The sequence below is a fragment of the Selaginella moellendorffii genome, unplaced genomic scaffold, assembly GCF_000143415.4.
Source record: "Selaginella moellendorffii unplaced genomic scaffold, v1.0 SELMOscaffold_31, whole genome shotgun sequence".
NCBI classification, from domain to species: Eukaryota; Viridiplantae; Streptophyta; class Lycopodiopsida; order Selaginellales; family Selaginellaceae; genus Selaginella; species Selaginella moellendorffii.
Genome location: NW_003314292.1, coordinates 282389 through 301750, shown reverse-complemented (window position 1 = coordinate 301750; position 19362 = coordinate 282389). Strand labels below are relative to the sequence as shown.

At 45.5% G+C, this 19362-nt stretch overlaps 7 protein-coding genes across 8 annotated transcripts; 4 read left to right on the top strand and 3 right to left on the bottom strand.

Moving 5' to 3' along the window:
- Positions 1-62: 62 nt before the first annotated feature.
- Positions 63-1990, bottom strand: LOC9649374 (monooxygenase 2). The gene is made up of 6 exons (XM_002976444.2): positions 1657-1990; positions 1425-1571; positions 1266-1334; positions 1001-1169; positions 710-938; positions 63-654 (listed from the first exon to the last, which is right to left on the bottom strand). Exons 1-6 carry the CDS (start codon positions 1950-1952, stop codon positions 101-103), a joined length of 1464 nt encoding a protein of 487 aa, XP_002976490.2. The 5' UTR covers positions 1953-1990; the 3' UTR covers positions 63-100.
- Positions 1991-2095: 105 nt separating this feature from the next.
- LOC9649373 (methylsterol monooxygenase 2-2) lies at positions 2096-3676 on the top strand. The gene is made up of 7 exons (XM_002976590.2): positions 2096-2255; positions 2350-2484; positions 2638-2783; positions 2885-3004; positions 3059-3271; positions 3333-3413; positions 3482-3676. Exons 1-7 carry the CDS (start codon positions 2217-2219, stop codon positions 3630-3632), a joined length of 885 nt encoding a protein of 294 aa, XP_002976636.1. The 5' UTR covers positions 2096-2216; the 3' UTR covers positions 3633-3676.
- An 11-nt stretch (positions 3677-3687) lies between these two features.
- LOC9649372 (protein YIPF6 homolog) lies at positions 3688-4750 on the top strand. The gene is made up of 3 exons (XM_002976589.2): positions 3688-4255; positions 4324-4398; positions 4464-4750. The coding sequence occupies exons 1-3, from the start codon at positions 3746-3748 to the stop codon at positions 4722-4724; spliced, it is 846 nt and encodes a 281-aa protein (XP_002976635.1). The 5' UTR covers positions 3688-3745; the 3' UTR covers positions 4725-4750.
- A 747-nt stretch (positions 4751-5497) lies between these two features.
- Positions 5498-5902, top strand: LOC9649371 (meiotically up-regulated gene 117 protein). Its single transcript, XM_002976588.1, has one exon. The coding sequence runs from the start codon at positions 5498-5500 to the stop codon at positions 5900-5902; it is 405 nt and encodes a 134-aa protein (XP_002976634.1).
- Positions 5903-7469: 1567 nt separating this feature from the next.
- On the top strand, positions 7470-7874 carry LOC9649026 (meiotically up-regulated gene 117 protein). Its single transcript, XM_002976587.1, has one exon. It carries the CDS (start codon positions 7470-7472, stop codon positions 7872-7874), a length of 405 nt encoding a protein of 134 aa, XP_002976633.1.
- Positions 7875-15847: 7973 nt separating this feature from the next.
- LOC9649025 (sn1-specific diacylglycerol lipase beta) lies at positions 15848-17438 on the bottom strand. The gene is made up of 2 exons (XM_002976443.2): positions 17195-17438; positions 15848-17126 (listed from the first exon to the last, which is right to left on the bottom strand). Exons 1-2 carry the CDS (start codon positions 17408-17410, stop codon positions 15963-15965), a joined length of 1380 nt encoding a protein of 459 aa, XP_002976489.1. The 5' UTR covers positions 17411-17438; the 3' UTR covers positions 15848-15962.
- Positions 17439-17520: 82 nt separating this feature from the next.
- LOC9649024 (delta(14)-sterol reductase) lies at positions 17521-19360 on the bottom strand. 2 transcript variants are annotated; one of them, XM_024681542.1, is made up of 13 exons: positions 19295-19360; positions 19116-19233; positions 18986-19062; positions 18874-18930; positions 18732-18823; positions 18628-18675; positions 18435-18558; positions 18331-18377; positions 18187-18268; positions 18063-18139; positions 17894-18013; positions 17766-17840; positions 17521-17712 (listed from the first exon to the last, which is right to left on the bottom strand). In XM_024681542.1, the coding sequence occupies exons 1-13, from the start codon at positions 19334-19336 to the stop codon at positions 17559-17561; spliced, it is 1113 nt and encodes a 370-aa protein (XP_024537310.1). In that variant the 5' UTR covers positions 19337-19360; the 3' UTR covers positions 17521-17558. The 2 variants fall into 2 exon arrangements, with proteins under 2 accessions (XP_024537310.1, XP_024537311.1); XM_024681543.1 differs by having other exon boundaries at positions 19007-19062.
- Positions 19361-19362: the final 2 nt, after the last annotated feature.

Sequence of the window (19362 nt, the reverse complement as noted above, 5' to 3'; positions counted from 1 at the left end):
AGTTTCATTAATCTATTGTCACAGCTATTGTCACTACGCATTTGCGACAAGAGTTCACGAGCTATTGTCACTAAGCATTTGCGACGATAGTTTATTGATTTTAGCTTGGAATCGGTAGCTCTCCACAGTCATATAGAGTGTGCTTTAGAAACCTGTCTGGCTGTAGAGCAACCTTGACACCAAATGAGTCGCGAGCGTAGATCACAGGCCAGAGCTCGAGCATCGAAAGAAATCCAATGAAGAACGACTTAACTGTGAGTGGGAAGAAGCGATACCATCGCTGCTTGGCGTAAGCATCCAGAGCACACTTGATGTTGGTGTCCATGTCCTCGGCGTTCATGCTTTTCCTCGCAAACACTGCGTTGTAGAGCTCTCGAGCGAGGATGACACCGTCTTCCAAGGCGAGGCAGCCGCCTTGGCCCAGGTTTGGAGTGATGGGATGGAGCGCGTCTCCTGCCAGAGTTATGCCGTCAGCAGCCAGCGAGGGACTTACGAGCGGGAGCGACCATCGGTGCCGGAGGGCGCTCCGAGTGACCGTGTGATTGGGAGAGTTTTCGATGAGGCTGGAGAACTCCTCGAGGTTTTTCTTGCACCAGCTCTTGAGGTGCTCGAGAGCTTCTTGTTTCAACACTTCTGGCTCCACCTTTCGCACAACTGGAAGAATAGAATCTCAGAACTTACGAAACGGTGTCTCAAAACTACAACGTACCTGCTGATGAAGACTTGAAACACACGAACCAGTAAACTTTGGTCGAAGAGATTGGAACGACGCCTGCTCGACTTCCTCGCCCCAGAAACTGTAGCAGCATTGAACCGTAATCGTGTCCCGCTGGATAGTCGGCAACGCCGCGTATTGCACACTGTCCTACAAAACTTGGTTCCTTGACACCCAAGGACTTTGCAACTTCCGACCTGACGCCGTCACATCCTACAAGAACCTGGATCAACTTTAACTTCTAAGAATCCCACTGGAAAAAATTGGATGGAATCGACACCTTACCTTACTGGCAATAATAGTTCCATCCTCGAGCTCGACTTCGTTGTAAGTTTTCTTGGTGCCTTTACGTACATTGACAACTTTGGACTTAAATCGAATGGTTCCGGCAGGCAACGGCTTTGCCAGTGCTTCTAGCAGCGCACTCCTTTCGATCGCTCGGACCTCGTTCAGCCTGGCAAGCCAGAAAAAATTTGAAAGTGATGAGACAACCTCTGCACAGATTCGCAAAGCCAGGCACGAGCAACACTTACAAGTCAGGAAAACTCACCCGCCCCTCGAGCAATTCCCAAAGCTTAGCTGGTGGATCACTTTGCCTTGAAGAGACACGACGTGGGAACTGCGACGAAAGAAAAAAGTAGCGAAAAGGTTTCTGTGAGCTGATAGCTAGAACAAGTTCCTCCAATGAAGAAGAAACCAAGATCATTACCCAGCAAGGAGATAGTATTGGTTACGCAATTCTTCGCCAACTCCGAGTACGTCAAGAGCTCGCCAAGCGTTCCTCCAAATCGTTAAAGCTGCTCCACCAGCTCTTAAATCGCTAGCTTTCTCGAGAACAAGAGTTTGCAGCCCAAGCCTGGCACAAAAGAGCTGGAAAAGTATGAGAGGCATCGCATGGGGCGCTAGAAACAAAGACGCACGACAGAAAGAATTTAAAGTACCTTTGGAAGGCCAAAGCCGCTGCCAATCCAGCAATCCCTGCGCCAACGATGACGATCATGTGTACCTCATTCACGGATTGCCCTGCGCCGCTGGCATCCTCCGCCGGTCGATCGGCGGCGGCGCCGCTAACACTGACACGAATCGATCTCCGCGTGAAAGAAGATCTCGATCGACATGACAGCGATGCGGCACCCCCGGAGGAGAAAGACGAAACCCTAGCGCCAGCGCCAGCGCTACGGAGGAAAGGAGACGAAGGCGATGGAATCTGGGCCGCCATAGCCATCGCATTCGCCATAGCGCTCTCTCCCGCCACTGATTTTCGTTTTGCCACGTGGCAGCGCTCACGGGCGAGATTCCCCCAAGATGCCTATTTTTTAATTGTCTGCCCACGTGGCATCCGGGACACAAAGCGAAGGATGGATGATCTTTGTGTGCCGTGATTGTTAGGGTTTGCGAGAGATCTCTGCGCGTTCTCCCTGGATCTGTGCGCGATGGAGCGCCTCTGCGAGGAATTCTCTTGAGGAAACCACTGTGTGACGGACGAGCGCTGGAAAGAGCGATGGCGGCACCGTCTTCTTGGCTGGAATCCGCTTGGCAGGTATCTTCTTTTCCTTCCGGATTGCATGCCATTCCAATGTAGGCGCTTGGAGTTCGCGAAATCTGATGCGAGATCTCTCTTGTTGTTGCTCCAGTACTTAATCGACAACTATAGCGAACTCCAGCTTGTCACCATTGGGAGCTTTGTTCTTCACGAATTCGTCTTCTTCTCCTTTGGCCTGCCCTATCTCTTCATGGAGATTGCTGGCCTGCGAAAGTATAAGATCCAGGTTCGCTATTCCTCCTTTTGTGTTTACTCTCGAGAGTTTTTCTTTTTAAACATGCTTTAGAACTATAGAACAAGTTTTAACTGACGTCATTTTCTATAGCGTGGATTCATCTCTAGGAAGGATTCTTCATTGACAAAGATTTTTGTCTTGTAGAACAAAGTCAACACTTACGCCGCGCAAGTGAAATGCCTTGTGAGGCTGCTCTTCTATCACACTTGCGTGAATCTTCCGCTGATGGGAGCCTCGTATCCAATTTTCAAGTACATGGGCTTTACAAGCAAGCTGCCTTTGCCTTCATGGTAAGAACCGGTATGTGATAGCAAAGTTTCTCGTGTTTTTTTTTACTTTTCTTCGCGTCAAAAAGAAATGAAACAAAAGGATTGACTTCCTGTTGCTGCAGGAAGACGGTCGTGTTCCAGATCCTCTCCTACTTCATCCTTGAGGACTTTATCTTCTACTGGGGCCACCGAGTTCTTCACACCAAGTGGCTGTACAAGCATGTCCACTGTGTTCATCATGAGTAAGTTTGCTCCTCCGGTTTTTGACTTACCATCTCTTTTCCTGTTCTTGATAGATATGCTACTCCATTCGGTCTCACGTCGGAGTACGCTCATCCCGCAGAGATCCTGTTCCTGGGCTTTGCAACGATTTTCGGACCAGCTATAACAGGCCCTCATCTCTTCACGCTCTGGCTCTGGATTAGCCTTCGCGTTTTGGAGACCATTGAAGCACACTGCGGCTATGATTTCCCCTGGAGCCCCTCCAAGTTTCTTCCTCTCTATGGCGGGTAAGATCACGCAGCTCCATTTTCCTTTCTTTGTGCGATCTTACTGTGAGCTCTCTCGCAGCGCGGAGTTTCACGACTACCACCACAGGCTTCTCTACACCAAGTCCGGAAACTACTCCTCGACATTTACTTACATGGATTGGTACGCGCTCTAAGATCTTCGTTTTCTTTCTCTCGAGAGTGGTGTGATCTACGATCTCTTTTTGGCAGGATTTTTGGCACGGATATTGGCTATCGAAAGCTCAAAGCGCTCAAAGAAATGGGCGACGAGATCCCTGAGCCAGTGGTGGCGATCGACGAGCATTTGACCAATGGAAAATGTGAGAACGATCAAAGCAAACAAAGCCTTCTTTGCGACTAGACTATGTAATCTCCTTTTATTAAAGTCTTCAGGAATTAGGGTTCTTCTTTGGATTCTTAAGCCCTAGCGCGCGCGATACCAATCGATCGATCTAGATCTGCGGGAGCTGGATCATGGCCGACATCGAGAAGATCCCGCTCCACGCGTCGTCGCAGTCCGACATCGACGAGATCGAGAATCTCTTCCAGATAAGTGTCCAGCCCGCGGCGCCGGTAGATTCCAGCTCCAGGAGGCCGCCCAGCCCGCCGCGCGCCACAATTCCAGTCACGCCGGTGGCATCGGCAGCGAAATCCAAAGGAGCTCCTCCTCCTCCTCCTCCTCCGCCTCCTCCTCCTCCGTCATATCCAGCGGCCAATCTCGATGCCTCCTCTTCCTCCGAGACCTCTCCAGCGATGATGACGGGATTTGGGGGCGGCCCCGGCTATGACACTCTCACGGAGCCAGTGTGGGAGACGCTCAAGCGCGATATCAACCAGGTGTTTGAGAACCTCAAGAATGTGGTGTTTCCAAATCCATACCGCAAGGACGCTGGCAAGGCGCTGAAGGATTGGGATCTCTGGGGGCCATTCTTCTTCATCATCTTCCTCGCAACCGTTCTCTCCTACTCGGCCTCCGCGGATCGGGTAAGATTTTCGCAGTTTCTTTCCTCTCGATCCAAAATGATCTTGTGATCTTTTCTCTCGTGTTCCAGGCCAAAGTTTTCGCGACCGTCTTCGCGGTTCTCTCGGCCGGAGCGGTGGTTCTCACAGTGAACGTAGTCTTGCTGGTAAGTTCTCTCCATTGTTTTCGAGCTCCAGTGACCGAGTGATGGATCCCTCGATGGATTTGCAGGGTGGCAGCATCATCTTCTTCCAGAGCTTGAGCGTGCTGGGCTACTGCCTCTTCCCGCTGGCTGTTGGAGCGGCGATTTGCATGGTCCGAGACAACAAGCTGTTTAGAAGCGTGGTGGTGCTCGTCACGGTGGCGTGGAGCTCCTGGGCGGTGTATCCTTTCATGAGCTCCGCTGTGCCGGGTAGCCGGAAGGCTCTGGCCATCTATCCGGTGTTCCTCTTGTACGTGTCCTTGGGCTTTTTGGTCTTGGCCAATAACTGATGCGATAGAGAAAATTTTCCCACGCGTTCTAGGGCTACCACCTTTTATATTCTTTACTTTTAACCTTTTACCGGTTATCTTTGACTGCTTCGTAATCCCGGTTTCTTGGAAACACATTTTTTGAGCAAAAGATTGTGTGTAAACGAAAACACAGAGAGAAAGGAGAGAGATTACCGGCATCCTCCCTAAACGCTCTACTAAAACACTAGAAAATTGGCGTGCGCAAACGTATTCCTAGGAACACCCACGGCAAGTTCGAGCGTTCTTCCAGCCTGAAATGAAGCACGTAGAAAGGCTAGAAGAAACAATCTTATTTGAGTTTCTTGATTTCTTTCTTTTTCTTATCGAACTGTTTATGCGAGAGCGATCGTCTGTAGATGAATCCCGTAACTTGTTAAATGCAAAGGATGGCTCAGCATTAAATCGGTGGAATTTAAGAGCCTGTAGACAGCTTATTGTGTACTCCGAAAATTCACGGACAGCGAACAGTGTGGAAGTAAGAAAATCGAAGTACCTGATACAGGAATGGGGGGACAATCGAATGTGCTAGCTGTGACGATCTCTAGCCCACTGCTGGTGCGAGTCTATTCAAATAGCATGTTCTAGTTGTAAACAAGTTCTTGCATTAGAAAATACTTTAACAAACAAGAGATCGTGTAAACACTGTATGACGCAGTCTTCAAATTACCCCTATATAAACCAGACCATTCCATTGGCAAAATCATTCTTCATACTTCAGCTCCTCATTACAGCATTCTTTCTAACATAGTCGAATGGAGTCTTCTCTCAAGCTCTTTTCTCTTCTTGCTATTCTTCTTGTGCTCTTTCTTGGCTCCTCCAGCTGCGCCAAGAACGACAACTGCAATGGCTCTGGACTCTGTGGATCTCGCGTCAACCAGGCCGATTGCCGGCGAGCAATCTCTCGCTACACCGACGGAACAATCTACAATGGCTTCACTTCTCGTGTTTCTGGCCATTGCACCGCAATTTTCAGGTGCGATGGCAACTATCCATCCGTGAGTGGGGCAGTTCTCAAGCAGCAGTTTCTCCATGTGTATGACAACCAGCCTTGCCGACTCTGCGGAAGCCATGCATTCGACGGGGGCAATTGCGAGGCCACACTGAATTATTGTGCGAATTGCAGGGACTCTGGAAATCCCAACGCTGTGGAGAACTGAAGCTAGGCTTTGGACATGTTTCAAATAAAAGGATTGACAATAATTTGTTGTGCAAGTGTTTGCAGTGTTGTTAGTGTTTGCTTTTTATTCGCTGTAACCCCCCAAATGCTGAATGACAACTTCAAGCTCCACAATGAGCTTTGAACTTGATTGATAAACTTCTTTTGATTTGAAGCAGTGAGTATACTTTCTGTTTCGTGAGCGGAGACCGTCGCTGCACAGCCATTAGAGCGATGATCTTCACTTATCAAATATCGCAATCGACACTCTGTGCCAGCAGCCGCGGTAATACAGAGGATGCAAGCATTATCTGGAATGATCGGGCGTAGGTGGCTCCAAGTCCGTGCATACAACACTTTTTTCAAGTTCTAGCTAGTCAATTAAACTTTGACTTCTGTTTTACTTGACTCCCGGTTGCTTGAATTGTCCAACTAGTTCCGGTGAGAAACGTAATGCAGCGTCTCACCATATTATAATTTAACTGCTGCAATTTGCCCAGCTTTTTGGCAAGACCACCTTGACTTGGTAGTCAACTGAAACTTGTTACGTGTTGTACTTGGAAACTACCAGCATTACAAGTTTGACATGCTCCATACAGGCGCACCAATGAAGCTGAATCCATATTTGTTATAACATTTTTTGAGCAAAAAATTGTGCGCAAACGAAAACACAGAGAGAGGAGAGAGATTTGACGATTGGTTAGTCTCGGCCAAACACACTGTCGAGCGTTACCGGTATCCTCCCTAAACGCTCTACTAAACACTCACAAACGTATTCCTAGGAACACCCACGACAAGTTCGAGCGTTCTTCCAGCCTGAAGTGAAGCACGTATAGCTCTTTGTGTCCTTGTCACCAAAACTCCACCTGGTGGCGCATGGCACGAATTCAGCTGATAGATTACAACGAGAAAGGCTAGAGGAAACAGTCTTATTTGAGTTTCTTGATTTCTTTCTTTTTCTTATCGAACTGTTTATGCGAGCGATCGATGAAGCTTGCCTTGTCTTGTTTCTTGGTAAAATTCTGATGAGATTTAACAAGATTTAAGCGGGATTGTAGATTCCAAGCGATGTGAAGTACTTAAAATTGCTTTTGGATTTGCCAGGTTTTCTTCGAGCACTCCATAGTACTGCGGTCACGTTTTGGCACCCGGAGAAGAACCAGCCGAGAAAAACAACAAAATTATCATCTGTAGATGAATCCCGTAACTTGTTAAATGCAAAGGATGGCTCAGCCTTAAATCGGTGGAATTCAAGAGCCTGTAGACAGCTTATTGTGTACTCCGAAAATTCACGGACAGCGAACAGTGTGGAAGTAAGAAAATCGAAGTACCTGATACAGGAATGGGGGGACAATCGAATGTGCCATGCTGGTGCGAGTCTATTCAACTAGCATGTTCTAATTGTAAACAAATTCTTGCATTAGAAAATACTTTAAAAATCAGGAGATCGTGTAAACTCTGTATGACGCAGTCTTCAAAATACCCCTATATAAACCAGACCATTCCATTGGCAAAATCATTCTTCATACTTCAGCTCCTCATTACAGCATTCTTTCTAACATAGTCGAATGGAGTCTTCTCTCAAGCTCTTCTCTCTTCTTGCTATTCTTCTTGTGATCTTTCTTGGCTCCTCCAGCTGTGCCAAGAACGACAACTGCAATGGCTCTGGACTCTGTGGATCTCGCGTCAACCAGGCCGATTGCCGACGAGCAATCTCTCGCTACACCGACGGAACAATCTACAATGGCTTCACTTCTCGTGTTTCTGGCCATTGCACCGCAATTTTCAGGTGCGATGGCAACTATCCATCCGTGAGTGGGGCAGTTCTCAAGCAGCAGTTTCTCCATGTGTATGACAACCAGCCTTGTCGACTCTGCGGAAGCCATGCATTCGATGGGGGCAATTGCGAGGCCACACTGAATTATTGTGCGAATTGCAGGGACTCTGGAAATCCCAACGCTGTGGAGAACTGAAGCTAGGCTTTGGACATCTTCCAAATAAAAGGATTGACAATAATTTGCTGTGCAAGTGTTTGCAGCATTGGTAGTTTTCGTTTTCAATTTCAGTTTATTCGCTGTAACCACCCCAAATGTTGAATGACAACTTCAAGCTCCACAATGAGCTTTGAACTTGAATGTTAAACCTCCTTTTGATTTAAAGCAGTGAGTATACTTTCTGTTCTTGTGAGCAGAGACCCTAGAAGCTTTTTTTTGTGGAAAGTTCGTTCGCTGCAGAGCCATTAAAGCGATGATCTTCACTGGGAGAGAGAAAAGGTAATAGAGTGTCAAAGCTTATTTGACTTGCTAGAACTGGAAAAACGTGTTGATTATACATGGACTTTAAATAATATTGCGATATTCGATATGCACTGTATGGCTGTGAGAATTTTGTTGCTTGAATTGTCCAACTAGTTCCGGTGAGAAACGTAATGCAGCGTCTCACCATATTACTGCAATTTGTCCAGCTTTTGGCAAGACCACCTTGACTTTGTAGTGGTCATGGCAATCCCAGTCAGTCTTCACTATCTGAAACTTGTTACGTGTTGTACTTGGACACTACCAGCATTACAAGACCAGCATTACAAGTTTAGCATTACAAGTTCAGCATTACAAGCACCAATCAAGCTGAATCCAAGGGTAAAGTATTATTGATTTATACTTATGTTAAAGGTAGTTGAGCAAAGCTCTAACCCTCAAGTAAATTAAAAAGAATATTTTTAAATTTAGTTTTTCACTATACATTTCATGAATGACTGAGTGAACTCCCCGGCGACTTGCACGCCCAGATCAATGGGAGCAGCTCGAGCTGGAGCACATCTCTCGCAATTCTCGTCATCCAAATGTATGCACGGCTCGGGAGCTTATGCGAGGTAGCAGCTGCGTTCCAGCAGATCGAGAACCCCAACATTTACTCAACATCACGCTTGCAGCACTTACCCAAACCGGGCATTATGACAAGGCACTGCTGTTCTATGCTGTTTTAAAAAATGCCGCAGTGGAATCCCGTCACGTTGAGCAAGGTTCGATTGGATTGATTAAATGTGATGATCCAGGGTGTCTCGACTGCGGCCATTTCGACCGCGCAAATCAGATGTTTCAGAAGATCCCAGCACGGGATGGAATAAGCTGAAACGGCGCCGAATTCAGCTGATAGAATAACTGTCTTGTGCGATCGAATGAGAGCCTTTGATGTCTTGTCTTGTCCCTTGGCTGAAGTTTCAAGGCTCATGAAACCGATGAGATATAATAAACTTTTGTTTCCTGCACGCACACAAAACAAGATTTTAAGCCGAGATGACTCCAAGAGCCAGGAAATATGTGAATTTTTGGATTGCAAGGTTGCACTCCATACTGCGGCAGTGATTCTCACCCTGGGGCTAACACCCAAAAAGAATCATCCAAAATATCAACAAAACATCGTCTGAATATGTACTGCCATCATGTGACTTGGAAAGGCCTGGACATTGTCCTACCTGTTCATACCAAGAAAGCTTTGCTTTCTTGTATGATCTTCGGTTTGCTTACCTCCAGTTCCTGAAGTTTAAGCTTTTCACAGATCATTTACTTGCAAAAAGCTTAGATAATTCACGAACAGTGAGCAGTGTGGGAGTAAGAGCATCGAGTACCTGATACAGCATGAATGAATGAGCTGGATTTGCCATCCCAAACAAATTGATTCATGGTTTTCACGGTTGCCCTAAAGAATTAAGTTTATATTAGAATATTCATTCTGATTCTATATTGTGATGGTGCCTAGTGTAGTTCGCTGGGAAGATACCTCCACTTTCTCACGGTACCACTATAGTGGGTGCATGTGGTAGCACCCACTGTGGTGGGTGCTACCACCCACCATATATCTGAGATACAGTGTTTTCTCCTTTTGCTCTATGAAAAATGTACTATTGTATAGAAAGTTAGTCCTTGCTAAGTGCTTTAAGTATGTAATGTTGAAGTCAATGCTGCTGAAAGCCATTCTTGGCAAAAACCTCTATAATCTGATTAATTGAGTTGATTGCGATCTTTACTCTAAATGAAGTATATGGCATGAGGGCAACTTGTGAACATATAGGTGGAAATAGGTGCTAAATGAAGGTATTTTGTTATGTTAAAAGGAAGCTTATCTTGTTTATCATACTTTTTCAGGGTGTATTTTCTATTAGACATATGTTGTTACTATCTCTTCTTTTAAAACTTATTTTATATTTTCCGACCCTGTTTATAATCCTAAAATCAACTCGTGCTAAGGTCTATTGATAATGAGCAGGTCGTCCATATATTTTGAGGCATGTGCAAATTGCTTTAGTATGTCAATTTTAAGTGAGGATATTTTTAAAGAAAATAAATAGGTTATACCATACAGGTTAACACATAGGTATACCAGCTTTTTGCTTCCACACTAATTGAATATATCTATTTTCTACTAGCCAAGAATTCATGCAAGCATCCATCTTAATCTAGCTTGCATTTCCATTTTCCATCGCATACATCGCGTTTTTGAGTTGGCCACCATATTAGTATAAGAAAGGTCTTTATGACACTAATAAAACCACTTTCACCTTGCAGTGGTCACTTGGGAGATGAGGGAAAATTCAATTATGGAATTAATTAACCAAAAAAAATTGGTTTGAATAGTCATGTTCCAAATTGAAGGTAATAGGATTTCACTTAAGAATAGGCAGTTATTAGGTTGACTAGATCTGTATACATACATGCCACTACATTTGTTAGGCATCAAAACATTCATTAATGTGCTTTACATGAGATGTATTCTTTTCAATATAATCTTGTTGTGGGAGTAGTGCTATGATTTTGTCACTTAAAGTGGATCATAAAACCTCAAAATCTCCTAATAAAGGAGAGAAGTTTGGCCCTTCTAATTGATGTAAAACTTCTCTATGAATGAAGTTCTTACTGATAAATACAGTATTATTTTCTGCTTTATCCAGGCTAATGAGATATAAGCATTCTAAAAACCAATTACTTTCATCAATATAGGTTTTATTGTGTTGAGATTGAAATGTTATTTACTACTTTTTAATATCTAAATGCCTTTTACAGTGGCTGCATTAGGGTTGTGAATTTTAAATGAGCAAATATAGTCATTTTTCATAAATTTCTGAAACCAATTTAGTTGGGCAGCGGAATAATTTATCATAAAGCGATTCTATTTCAGGCCCGAACACTGTTAAAAAACAATGGAATTAATACTTTTTTCAAAGTACTTCGAATGCATAAACATTTCTATATGTGTAACTTCTCGCATAACATTTTGATTGTTAAGTGCCTTTGTGATCCATCCATTTCATCTACTAGTTCCTCACAATCATCAAGATCGCATGTACTTTCCGACATAGAGACTTCGGGCACTTCGTTTTGTGTAGCCAGTTGGAAATAGTTTTCTATATGTCTTTGTGTAGATGCATGAGACCGAAAATGTAGTTATGTAAGCACAACACTAGAATGTAATATCATGAAAAATGCTCTGCTCAGCCTCTCTCAACGCACTTATATATATGGTGTTAGCATGCTAAGGAAGTAGAATAAAAACCATAGCGACCACAATTAGACAAGTTACTTCCTCTGCCATGGCCATGATTTTGGTGTGTTGGCTGGTTCACAGAGGAGGGGCCAGAAGGTGGTGTAGCTGTTCTGTTCTATCCTGGATCTGAGATTTCAAGGTGGTGGAGCAAAACTGCCTCGAGTGTTATACCTGGTTCGCTTTCTTGATGTCAACTCATAATCAAAAGAGTCTGATGGACTTGAGTTTAGCCAGGAATCAGGCATGCTGTGATTGAAATGAGGTGGGAGCATGAGAAACTCCATCTACTTTGAGAGTGCTAGTGGCAGTGAGCGAGAGAGGCCTCATGGCTAATTTTTCTACAACTTCCATCATCATCTCCTTGTAGAAGATAAGGTGATAACATATGGCATGAGTGTAGCCATAATAGAAGTTCCCTCAAAAGAAGTTTGTTTGGCTTTCCGGTTCCAAAAACACTGTCCCAAGTGCTCCCATGTAATAAACAGCCACATGAAACCAAAGTTCGTTCATGCGCTGTTGGGCCTAAAAACCAGCTTGTCCAAACCATCCAGTAATGCTAATATAGACTGGTGTTTATTTGCACTGTGATGATCCAAACATACTGAGATTTATGTGTGGCTTTGACAACACACTTGTTCTCTAACTCATGTTGGAATCAGCATCGCCAGGTGCAACTTTGTTAGCTCCTCAAGCGAAACTCTATTCAGCTTGTGAGCTTGCAAATTAAAAAAAACCTCAAGAGTGTGAAAAGCTAGCGGATACTTGTGCTCTTGCATTCAAGTACCAATAGTCAACCTGTCTCCTTATTATGTTCCATGTTGCGTTAAGAATTTACCTTTCTGGCTCCTGGTCAGCATACTGCAAGCAGCTAAATTCTTGATTAATGAAAATCTGAAAATAAAGAAGAAAACGTACGGATTGCCCAAATGGTCGAGGATCCAAGTATGCATGGCATCTGCTGCAGCTTTCGAGAGACACCCTCTTGTTCCAGATAGCTCCCCATTGCATAGAGTGTGCTTTGGGGTCGTGTTTCTCTTCTTATGCCCCATCCTGTGCTTGTAGGCATCTGGAAGATCAATGTGGCTTATCAAGACACAATCAGTACACTGGAAGCCATGCATGTGTTCTTGTTCAGGACCTCGTAGCTCAATGCAAAAACTTCCCTTTGAAAGAGGCCAAAAATGAGAATCTACTGGGTGAAAACATCCTGCCTCAACCGGCACAAAAAACCATCAAATCTATACTTGAGGTAATCCAAACCCGACTGAATCAAGCCAGAAAAATTTGAAGGTGACCACTTACAGTCCTCAAGGACTATGACGCTTGGCTCCCCCACAACAGCTCGTAGCTTTTCATCTAGAATACGAATCAACTCCATAGATAAAACATAGTAAACATGAAGAAGATCTTGCATCAATCTTCTCACCAGTGTCTCTTTTGCATGGTTGGAGCTTTCATTGTGCTTTTTCCAGTTCTTCAAGAATCAGTTCCAAGGAAACAGACCTCTCCCTTTTCAGGAGCTCCAGATCCTTGGCATTTGCAAGGGGACTTCCTACAGTGGCGTAACTCAATCGAGATTGCGGAGACACGAGGAGAAACATCTGGCAAATCTTTTCATCTTCATTATGAGGGGGAGGTTTGGAAAACTTGGCGAGGAGATCCATGACCTCATATGTGGAAAGAAACCCAATTATGTAGTGCAGTCTGGAGATGAAAAGAATTTTTTTTTCTTTCTTGCTCACCTGGAAGAAGATCGATCTGAAAGAGCTGCATTGAGTCGAGACCTACACCTAGGAAAGAAAATGAAGCAATGAGAACAAACCAGGGAAATGACCTCGGCCAGTGCCCACTTCCACCTTACTTTTTACATAAATTTTTGGTCATATCGATATCTATATAGATTTCTAATCACTCATCCAAAAGGTTCACTTGTCCTCTGAATCCATGCATGTGTTAGAATCAGCTTCGCGAAGTGCAAGTTTGTTGAGCTCGAGAGCCCGTAAATGAAAAAACATTACCCTCAGATTCCAGCTTGAAACTATAGCAAGGTGTTCGTAAACCAATCGTCAACCCAGTCTCCCTGTTATAATATATTCCATTGCCTCTGAGAATTCTTCTTCCTGACACTTGCTTCAAGTTAAAGTCCTCGTAGCTCAATATGAAAACTTCCCTTTGAAAGAGGCCAAGAATGAAACTTTGCTGCTTGGTGAAAACCACCAGCCTCAACTGGCACAAAAACCATCAGAGCTACACTCAGGGGAAATCTAAACCTGACTGAAGGAATGCAGGAGAGGAGTAAGTTGGACTCTAGTGAGGTCTCTCCCGGTGGATGAATATAGATCTTCCAGAGTGCACACATACCTCTGCATTAACGAGCTTAAATCTTCTCTAAGCCAGTAAATTTGGAGTTGAGTCCTCAAAGATGATAATATCTGGTTCATGGGAACTTTGTCATTGTTCTTGCCTTGGTTGGAGCAGCATCATGATTGTAGCGACGATCTCTAGAGTAACACTTGGCAGCCCTACAACATCTCACAGCTCCTCATTTAGAAGAGAAATCAACTCCATCATATGCATCTTATGAGTCCAATAATAATGAGGACAAGAAGAATGTGGATATATTGCGGTGTTGTACCATAATATGATTGCGTACCATTTCATCCAAGAGTTCAAAAGGAAGAAAGGCATCAGCAGCAATCCCAGAGCACTTGAGTCCAAAAAGGATGCTCTTATCAACTACCCAACCCACCCTTGAGATTGACTCACTGTTTGATGGTATTTGGCTTCAATACCACCTTCTGCACATGGAGCCCATGGAAAAGTGGCTGAGGGATCCATAATATGGTTTTTATTGGCTTTTTGGTTCAACCTGTATATCCAAAAATCCAGGAGTTGCTCCAAAAATTCTTCAATGGTAAAAGAGCTTGCACCACTAGCACAAGAGCGGTCAGTGTGCTATATTCTGAATAAGAACCCTAAACTTCCAAATATTTGCTTTTAACCTTTTACCACCTTTATTGGATTCAGAATAACATAAATGTCTCCGTGTTTTCATTGCATGCTTGATCATCTTGTGCTCAAGATGGATTACAAAGCGGACGTGTAAATCGATTCGTTCGCCGGTAAATAGCAATCTGGTCTCACATTTTATTTTATTTTGTGGACCTGCAAGAAAACAAGATTTCTAATAACTCATTCTAAAGAACTGTGTTAGGTTCAGCCTCGCCAAGTGCAAGTCTATATAGTTCGTGGGCCTAAAAGATGAGGAAGAAGAAAAAAACTCAGATTCCAGCTTGAAAAGCTCGTATCACATATACCAATGGCACTCTCGCGTTGGCAAAGCAATTGTCAACCTGACTCATTGTTATATTCCATTGTCTCGAGAATTCTTGTCTCTGGCTCTTGCCCGGTCTCCTGCAAGTTAAATTCCTGATTAATTCTAGAACTAAAATAAAATAAAACAAAAAAAACCTTACGGATTGTCAAAATGGTCGTAGATCCAAGTACGCATGGCGTCTGCTGCAGCTTTCGGTATTCCAGACAGCTCCCCATTGCGAAGATTGTGCTTTGATGTGTTTCTCTTACACCCCATCCCATCTCGGCTGTTATCTGAACTGGAAGCCATGCGTGTTTACTTCACGACCTCGTAGCTCAATGTAAGAACTTCCCTTCGAAACAGGCCAAGAACGAGAATCTGCTGCCTGGAGAAAACGCCCTGCATCAACTGGGACAAAGCCATCAGCTACACTCGAGGAAATCCAAACCTGATCGAAGGAATCCGTGAGAGGAGTAAGCGTCTGGAGGCTCTCCTGTGTTCTCTCCCGGAAGATGAACATCTCTTCCAGAGCGCACGCATACCTAGAAGCCAGTAAACTCGAAGGGGACCACTTACAGTCCTCAAGGACGATAACTTCTGGATCCCGGGAACTTTGTCTTCGTTCTTGCCTTCGAGCAGTATCCTGATCGTAGTGGCGATCTCTGGAGTGACGCTTGGCTCCTCTACAACGGCTCGCAGCTCCTCATTCATTTACAAGACGTATCGACTCCTCCTTGTGCACCTAGAAAGAAAAAAAACAAAAAAAAACAGAGATGCATAAGAAAAATCTTGGGTGCCATGAACACCGGTCTTCGGTCCCAGAAGCCTTTCCAAGGAAACAGGCCAGAAACTCCATCAGTCGATCTTCCGAGCTTGCGGTGGCAGCTTGGACATGCGTCGCCCCCGAACTTGACCGAGACTGCGGTGGAGATGACATCAGGAAATCCTGTAACATCTTGCAAAGCTCTTCATCAATGAAGAGCTCTTCAGGACGGGCTCTCTGAGGGTGAGGTTCGGAAAACTCACGACTCAGAGATGAGATCTGCGAGCTAAGAGAATAAAAGCTTAAATAGCTAAGAGAGTTAAATATTCTTAGAATATGCTATTTAATATTCCAGGAAAGAGAATAAACCTTAGCATACTCTCACAAACTTTTATAAACCCTATAAACTTAATATTCCTGGAATATGCTCTGAGATTCGCGCTCTTACTTCTTCCTATTCTTCTTCACGAAGAAATTGATCCCCTCGCAAACGTTTCCCAGCACATGATCCGAGACAGCCCACGGCGAGAGAATCATCTGCGAGAACTCATCCGGCGACGCCTCGTGCATCGTCCACTCCACATTCTTGGCCTGCTCGAACGTGGGAAACGCTCCATAGTTTCTCTGCTCGGCGACGCCGGATCGCTGGCCGGGAGTTACTCCACACCCTGGCGGACTGCTGCTTAGAACCAGCAGCCTCCCTGGCGGATACAGAACCACGGGCCCCTTCTTCTCGATGGAGCTCTCACCCTCGCACTTTCCCTCCTCGCAAGAACTTCCCTGTTTTTGCTCGCTTGATCCACCTCCGCTCAGCTCGCTGCACACCCTGCTTCCGAAATCGTCCACGTTGTCCTGGGCTCTCTGGAACATCTGCATTGCGTCCACCGCCCTGGAGATCTTCTGCCAGTCCTCGTCGTGGTTGGCGATCTCGTCGGCTCTCTTCCAGTCGAAGTTGCACACTCGCTTGCGGAGGTCCTCGATGGAAGCCACGGAGAATCGGGGGACGACGTCGTGCAAGCAGACGAAGGAGGTGGCGAAGCTGGCGCACTCCTTGGCCAGCTCCAAGCTGACGCTGGCCGGCACCGAGAAGCCCCAGCACTCGAGGTTGCGGTGCTCGTCTCGCAGCTTCAGTCCACACATGATCCCCACTGCTGCTCCCATGCTGTGCCCGACTATAACCAGCTTCTCCAGGCAGCTGTCCTCCTGTAAAACTTGCCGGATGTGCGGCCTCACTTCTTCCAGGAGTGCGTCTGTCGCCCGAGCAAATCCGCCGTGTGCATGCCCGGACTCGAACGGAGCTGGCATGGCTCCTGCACTGACAAGGATGTCAATCACGTGAGAAGTCCCACGTACCGAGAGAACCAGTGCTCCATACGAGTGATCCACTGAGAGAGCAAACGCAGGCCGCATGGACTCCTGCTCGGGATTCCACACGGCTGTGACTATGGAAGACTCGGGCAGATGCGAGAAGAGCGAGAACGAGGCCGGGTCTGCGACGTAGACGGCTTCAGCCATTGCTCTCCAGTGTTGTGCTCTTACCATAAATTCGGGATCGCTCGCTAACTCACTTGGATGACCAGGAATTTCCATGGGATCGTTTTCGGTGATCTACAAGTTGTCACAAACCATAAGCTTCCTTCCAAGAATGTAAACAATACGAAAGAAAGAGAGCTTACCTTTGCCATGGCCGCAAGACCAAGTACAACATCCGCGGCCGACCAAGGTCCGATGTGATCCTGCACGCACAAAACACCTTTTGCAATGACTGTCATGGGTGACGATTCAGCCCCAGCTGCGTTCTTTGCAACCTGCTCCTTGAGCTTCCAAACTCCCACTCTTCCGGCAAAATAAGCTCCACAGATCCCACATCCCACAAGAATCAGCTTCCACATCCCAGGAGCCTCTCCTGTTCTCTACACCTGCGTCTAGCTAAAGAAACCTGTGCTCGCTCCTCCACCACAACTAACCAGCGTAACCTTTCCACGTGTCGACTGGCATGAGATTCCAAATGTCGCTTTCAAGCGACCTTAGCTTAACTGATCAATAGATCCTGGGGAAAATTCTCCATGGCACCGCCTTGCAGTATTCTTCCCACACAGCTTTGTACTTGGCTCTGCATCTTGCTTCGTCTCGTCGCTCTCTCCAGACGAGAAGAATGAACAAATAGATGGGGTAGAAATATGGAACTATCGAGCTGCACAGAGAAAACAAAGTTTGAGAATTGATCGACATAGCTATGCCAGGTACCTGGTCCCGCAAGGAAGACTAAACGATAAAGCCAGAAGCAAATCGCCTAGATAGTTGCAGTGTCTTGCAATCCCCCTTTATAAATTCGACAAATGTGAGGTGGAATTCTGTCTACATTTATTACTCACCAGTATCCAGAGACGAGAAGTTTTCCTCCGATGAGAACAGGTGGTTTCCCCCATATTGGAGCCTTTGGGTTCTTCTTGAACTCGTGCTTTTGCTTGTTTGCACCTCTAAATATTGCATACCTGGAACAATCAAGCTTCAGCGTAATAAGTAAAACTGGAGAAACAATACCCTGCCAAGAAGACAAGAGCATTTAAAAATGCAGCCATTCGAGTGATTTCCGCATTGTTATGAAGCAGCCACCATCCCTACATATACTTGCATGGGGCCCCATTATGCTTCACAAAATCCATACCTGGATGCTAAACGTAAAGGGAATCCAAACCATGTCACCAAAAATTAGCATGAAGCCAAACTTCTCCGCAATAATGTCCCACCTGCAGACAAAGTGAAAATTAAAGTCTCAGATACTCTTGTGAAGTAAAGCACAAGTACGCACGTTGAGGTCATGTATTCTTCGTACCACAAAAAATCCAGCACGTAGATCTGTACCAAGCAGAAGCATAAATTACGCACTGTAAAGCATCAAATGCACCGTCTTACCGTGCAGAAAACTTGGTATAAAGCCATTGGAAGAGTCAGGAATCCGGCCTGTTCGATCTGCTTGCTTGCGATTGAAAAATTTATCAGGAGCCAGCTGATCATTCCAGCCTTTATCCAGAAAAATCTGCAACAATCACCATGAGGATTCTATGAACGAAAGAAACGAAAGAAAGAGAAAGGAAAAGCAACATACTTGATGTCAATGCTAAGAAACTGAGGATTTAGTTGAAGCCCAAGCCACCTGTAGCATTACGCATCAAGTTACTACTGCTCACTAGAAATCTCAAACACCATTACCAGTCGTGAAGAGCATTTCCGGAAGACTGGCATTTCAAAGAGCTGCTTGGACTTTTGGATGCGTAGCCAGCCAGGCATAGAACAATCGACAGCTGAAAGTAGCTTTTGAGTCAACGTAAGAAATCCTCTTATCATCGCTTACCAGGACACAAAGTGTCAAAGTTGTCGAGAATAGCTCCGGTCCACGATCCGCAAGAACCTAAGCTCCCATCATGTCAGATTATAGAAAAAATATTCCACTTCCACCAAAGTACCGCATTGCTAAGCATACGCACCGTTGGAGGAACCGCCGCTCCCAGGAGCGCCAAGAGCACCACAAGCGACAGCAAACCTACATTCCCAGCAAGAAATCAGAAAAGAAGCTCGAAATGCAATCGATCTGACCATTGCATTTGTAGATTATCCGCGTCCCGTCCGCCAATTCCACCCCAGACACGCGCTGCCCGGGAAGAACAGCCTCCAGCAATGCGAGCAAGCTCAAGAATCCCACAAGAGCCGCTCCCTGCCGATCATAACCATCCGCAATCACTACATCGATCAAGAACCCACAGCGCGGCGCTCACCGTTGCGGCGGAGGGGGACTGGAGAAGATCCGCCCACGCCATGCCCAAAAGCCCTAGAAATATTAAGC

Bases quoted from the DNA above. Each gene is read 5' to 3' on its own strand.
- LOC9649374 (XM_002976444.2), bottom strand. From the start codon at position 1,952: ATGGCGAATGCGATGGCTATGGCGGCCCAGATTCCATCGCCTTCGTCT. The intron at 939-1,000 runs GTAAGGTGTCGA...AAGTTGATCCAG, and splicing joins GAACTATTATTGCCAGTAAG to GTTCTTGTAGGATGTGACGG. The intron at 655-709 runs GTACGTTGTAGT...CTATTCTTCCAG, and splicing joins TTTCAAGTCTTCATCAGCAG to TTGTGCGAAAGGTGGAGCCA.
- LOC9649373 (XM_002976590.2), top strand. From the start codon at position 2,217: ATGGCGGCACCGTCTTCTTGGCTGGAATCCGCTTGGCAG. The intron at 2,784-2,884 runs GTAAGAACCGGT...CTGTTGCTGCAG, and splicing joins AAGCTGCCTTTGCCTTCATG to GAAGACGGTCGTGTTCCAGA. The intron at 3,414-3,481 runs GTACGCGCTCTA...TCTTTTTGGCAG, and splicing joins ACATTTACTTACATGGATTG to GATTTTTGGCACGGATATTG.
- LOC9649372 (XM_002976589.2), top strand. From the start codon at position 3,746: ATGGCCGACATCGAGAAGATCCCGCTCCACGCGTCGTCGCAGTCCGAC. The intron at 4,256-4,323 runs GTAAGATTTTCG...CTCGTGTTCCAG, and splicing joins ACTCGGCCTCCGCGGATCGG to GCCAAAGTTTTCGCGACCGT. The intron at 4,399-4,463 runs GTAAGTTCTCTC...ATGGATTTGCAG, and splicing joins CAGTGAACGTAGTCTTGCTG to GGTGGCAGCATCATCTTCTT.
- LOC9649371 (XM_002976588.1), top strand. From the start codon at position 5,498: ATGGAGTCTTCTCTCAAGCTCTTTTCTCTTCTTGCTATTCTTCTTGTG.
- LOC9649026 (XM_002976587.1), top strand. From the start codon at position 7,470: ATGGAGTCTTCTCTCAAGCTCTTCTCTCTTCTTGCTATTCTTCTTGTG.
- LOC9649025 (XM_002976443.2), bottom strand. From the start codon at position 17,410: ATGTGGAAGCTGATTCTTGTGGGATGTGGGATCTGTGGAGCTTATTTT. The intron at 17,127-17,194 runs GTAAGCTCTCTT...GACAACTTGTAG, and splicing joins GTCTTGCGGCCATGGCAAAG to ATCACCGAAAACGATCCCAT.
- LOC9649024 (XM_024681542.1), bottom strand. From the start codon at position 19,336: ATGGCGTGGGCGGATCTTCTCCAGTCCCCCTCCGCCGCAACG. The intron at 18,931-18,985 runs GTACTTTGGTGG...ATGGGAGCTTAG, and splicing joins TGCGTATGCTTAGCAATGCG to GTTCTTGCGGATCGTGGACC. The intron at 18,269-18,330 runs GTGCGTACTTGT...CTTTGTCTGCAG, and splicing joins GAAGAATACATGACCTCAAC to GTGGGACATTATTGCGGAGA.